A 4,747-nucleotide genomic window follows, 5' to 3' on the forward strand; every position below is an offset into this window, starting at 1 on the left:
GTGGGTGCGGTCCAAAGAGATGAGAAACCTTGAAAATGGTGGCATCTTTTCTTGAAAAGAAATGGCCAGTATTAATTAAAACAAGGTGAACAATGCACAAAATTCAACGCCAGACCAACTGTCAGACCAGAACCAGGTAGGTACCCCTTAGAGACAAACCCAGGGAGAGAAATTATTATAGACTACATGGATATGATAGACTCATTTAGAAGGTACAGGTATGTGTTAATGTGTGTGGATTCGTATATAGGATGGCCAGAGGCATCCCCCACCAAGAAGGAAGATGGTAAGTCGGTAATCAAGTTTCTGGTAAATCAGTATACTCTATGGCATGGCTTTCCTGGAAAGATCAGATCAGAGAATGGGACACATTTCAAAAACCAGGATCTCCGCAGGTAGAGGTAATGTTGGGGTTAAAACACCTTTTGGTACCGTCTACACCACAAGTGGAACGAATTAATCAAATGGAAAAAGCAAATTGGCAAAAATCTGTGCACAGACCAAATTGAATTACGTTGATGCGTTACCTCGGTTCTTATGTCTATTAGGGGCTCAGTCAATCAAATACTGGGTTCACCCCACAATGAACACCAGACAGGGAGGGCTTTCCCCGGACCATACTCTAGAGTTACCTCTGATGGGAAGTGATGATTAAAATCTAAACCTCTAAAGCTTACTTCCATGAACTATAGGGCTGGTGTCAGTATTTTCCAAGCAGGTGAAGGCCCAGCAGGAGAGTGCCACGAAGACAGCACCTCCAGAACCAGAGTGGGTTTTGTGAGAGTCATCAAACGAAAGTGTCCGACCGCGCTGGACAGGGCCATTCCAGGTGACGGAGAGGACCTCCCACACTGTGCGTTCGAAGGGCAAAGGCGACACCTGTTTCCACAGGAGCCAGTGGCCGTGGCTGCGGAACCACAACGTTCCCTAACTGAGGTCCAGAAGGATCTTCAAGCTGAAAGCAGTGAGCCGGCTGGCTCAGAAATAGATCCCACCAGCACAGGGGCAGAATAATCCCCGGGTGGTGATCAGGGCACCAGGGCAGTCTACCCCTGGGGCCTGAAGAAAGAAGACTTGGGAATGGGAGGAGGTGAAAAAAACGCTCCTCTCCTACACGTGGTGTGCCAAACCACAAAGAAGAAAGACAAACCAGCAGACGTGAGCAAAAAATGACAAAAAGCCAAGGGAAGGTTTATTATGTCCCTTATGATTTCCATTTCTATGTTTTTAGCTATTATAGTACGTGTGGTTGTTGCTGTATCCCTGTATCCGTTCCCCTTCATTAAGGCTGATAACAGCTGCTATAGAGAAAAAAGACATCCATGGGATGATGCTTGTTCAATTGGAGGACCACAAGTGGGAGTGATAAAGACACCCTTGGGCGTTATTAGAAATGATAATCATCTAGTATTATTGACTCTGAAGAAAACTAGTCATGATAATTAGAGATTTGGAAAGTGTGATCCCCTTGAGGAAGATCAAAAGAGGGAATGTGGAAATAGATGTACAGAACAAACACACTGCTATTCAAGTAATTACACTGTTTAAGATGTATATGAAACAAATGAGTAACAGTGAGAAGTGTCCAGCACAGTAGGGACACACACTGTTGCTGACTCCTATTTCAGTGGCTATTTCAGGTGGCTATTCAGGAATGTCTCAAAAAGGTTTGCACAGATAATGCAAATGGGCTGCACCCTTAGAAGGAAAACCCCTATTTTGAGCAGCTAAATATAACCATATAGGGCAGCTATGTATAGGACAAAGACAAGGAGTGACGTCAGTGGACAGGTGGTAGAACAGTATAAGAAGACTGAAGCAGGAAGGACTCTTCAGATCTTACTTGGCTTTTTGCTGCAACAGATACTTTTTCTGTGGTAGGATCTCCAAAAGCTTTTGTTATAATTGAATAAATACTTTGAACGAATCCACGTCTTCTGAGTGCTCATCCTGTATCAACCAATTCGGGGAGGTGAATTAAGATTGCCTCAACAATCCCCATCCCCTCATGATCGCTCAGATGGACCTGCAGAAATTACAAATTCATAGTTTACACCCCAGAAAGCAGCTGCTGTTCCTGAGCTTTCATATCAATGACAAAGAAGTGCAAATTAGTCTTTCACTACATTTTTTAGAATTTACTTCTACTTACACCATCTTTTCTGCTCCACAGCTCCAGTCGGGGTAAGTGGGAAGTGCTCCGCACGAGGAGACTTCACACCTAAAAAAAACAAAAAAAAAAACAAATGATAGCTTTTTTCCCCTTACATTACACCATCGCTTCAACTTGAGTATATTTTTCCAGACTTTTAGCCCAAGAACATATAACATGTTTAAAATGTAGCTGTATGAAAAAAATATTTTATGTATTAATTAATTAAAGTTTATTTTTACATACCCATACGAGCGGCAACGTGGTGGAACTCCTGCGAAGAAGAAAAGAAAGTCTTGGTTAGGGACACCTCGACGTTCAGGCGGGGAGGAAAATCTAACACCTGTAGAGAACAAAAATGTTCATTACCAAATTACATTTTCATTAAAATCACATCATTTAAAATCACATGTGGTTATAATACATACACATTAGCACATTTACATTACTAGTGCAAATACTAATATGACCAAGAACAAGCCAAGACTGAAATAAAGCGTACTTGGGCAGGGTTCCTCACCGTAGTGAGGAGCTTGGCAAAATCGATGGCAGCCTCATCGACAGTCCTGCTGGCGGTCAGGTTGTTGCTGGGGGCCAGCAGACAGACTGCCTCAGGGATCCAAGGAAGCACAGCATGTTGCACCTCGGTCTGCAGCTGAGAGGCAGAGGCCCCCGGGGTTGACATGAAGCCAAAGGAAAGGCATCCCTCTGGCATGTCAACCAAACCATCTACCAGGGCACGTAGATGGGAGTCTCCGACAATCAGAACAAACTGCAAAAACAAAGATAATTTCTTTAGCATTTCTTAATCATTAATCCCTCTCATGATCAACAATTTCCTCATAATCTGGAAAATAATAATACCTTCTTGTCAGGAGACTCGGGTGGCACGACCAACTTGTGCTGCCGCCCAGTGAAGGGGGAAGTTGGCCATGTCCTGGCTGAGTGGCGGTAACCGGTACCGCGGCCTGTTTAGAAAAAGACAAAACAGAGTAAGGTAAAAATTTATGAAGGAGTCCAAACCAGGAAATATCAAACAAGAATAACTCTTTTCTACAAGTACAAAAGGGCAGGAAAGAAAAGTAATTGAAAATGTTTTCACAAATATATATCACAAATAAATACAAAGGATGAATTAATTAATAAGTGTATTTATCATTGAAGGATAAAACAGGGAAATACTCACGTGCAGCAAGGGTGGCACGCGCATCATCCGGTCCCCACAGCAGTCTGGCTGGCAGCGACCATCCAACCAACTGATGACAGATAATTAACAAATTAAACAGTGACAGAGACAGTGTGTCTCAGTATAAACACTAGCGTGTTGTTTAAAATCAGTTTGTGTGCTTGTCAGTTGTGGTAGGAACATACGTTGCTGACAGGAGATCGGGAGCCGGGGGATGGGGTGTCCATGGTCCTGGACCGTCTTGCTGGTATGGGCCCCTTCCTGGACTCCTCAACCTGGGGGGACACCGTCTGGACCGCCTAATGAAACATTAACACCAAAAAAAAAAAAAGTCATAGCAGTTAGATCATGAACACCATAGTTAAAATGTAAAACACTAAATGCAATACAGAAGGGCGTCTTCTGTGTAAGTACCTGCGGAGGGGGACTGGATGGCCTTGGCTCCTCCTGGTTGAGCCTACTCCATCTAAGCCTCGCTGCCTCGGACCGCCTTCCCTTCCTGGGCATCCTGCTGGAGAGACAGACAAGTTCAAATGAAGCCAATAACTGCTCAAATGGCTGCCACTGGGCTTCTGCAACTGTTGTCAGTTGGAACGGCAGTTGAAAATCCTGACAGAGAGAGAGGGAAAATGCTGAGACCACCCCTCGAAGAGGAGGGCTCTATGGCCAAACCGTAATTCCAATCATTGAAGAACCGAAATCACTGGGGGCATCCTGTGCCCTTCCTGATCATCTACATATTCTTGTGTCGATAAGTGAAGAAATGTGCCCTCAGGAGCAAGAGAGAGAAACGTTACTTCTGCCTTCCTTAAGAAAATTTCCCTCCTTTTTTAACATTGGAGTGAATGAGGCTGAGGATGGAGTACTCGATCAATTAGCCTGTATGGAGCCAAAACTATAAAAGAGACAGCTTCAACAGTGTTATCACTGCGATCACCTCGAATTTTCCTACATTTGAGGGGATAATCATGTCTGTTAGTGGGCCATTTGAGCCACGGTAGTCGAATACGTTTTTTTTTCACTGATTTTTCTCCCCTCTCCTCATCTAGCTGATGATGTCATCCCTTTAGCAAAAACATTCCGCCACATACACACCCATTATAAACCCAAATTGACTAAAAACCTGCTCAACTTTGAGCCTTGATAGTTTAAAAACGGTAAAACTGTGGATGAGTGTCTGATCCTGAAATAAGGGAAGCATACCTCCGTTTTAAAGTTCAAAGCAGTCTCTCGGTGAAAGTATGCCAGAGCAGTTCATTGTTGAAAATGTCTGTTGAAATGTACTTTTTTTCAGGCCTCCCCATCATTCCCTATGGGAAATTTTTCGCAGTTTTCCAGAATAAATTCGCGAAAAACACGCGAATCTCTTAGAAAAGTAATAGCACTCGATTCGGGACTACTCCCAGAGC

At 43.7% G+C, this 4,747-nt stretch overlaps 1 protein-coding gene across 1 annotated transcript; it reads right to left on the reverse strand.

The window, feature by feature from the left end:
* Positions 1-677: 677 nt before the first annotated feature.
* Positions 678-3,852, reverse strand: LOC109139548 (uncharacterized; the record flags this gene model as incomplete). Its single annotated transcript, XM_027276918.1, has 9 exons — positions 3,753-3,852; positions 3,524-3,637; positions 3,339-3,408; positions 3,017-3,120; positions 2,655-2,924; positions 2,399-2,495; positions 2,153-2,221; positions 996-1,059; positions 678-907 (listed from the first exon to the last, which is right to left on the reverse strand). Coding segments are annotated over exons 1-9 (1,111 nt in total), but the record flags the coding sequence as incomplete, so codon positions are not given.
* Positions 3,853-4,747: the final 895 nt, after the last annotated feature.

Source organism: Larimichthys crocea, unplaced genomic scaffold (genome assembly GCF_000972845.2).
Source record: "Larimichthys crocea isolate SSNF unplaced genomic scaffold, L_crocea_2.0 scaffold699, whole genome shotgun sequence".
Classification (NCBI taxonomy): domain Eukaryota; kingdom Metazoa; phylum Chordata; class Actinopteri; family Sciaenidae; genus Larimichthys; species Larimichthys crocea.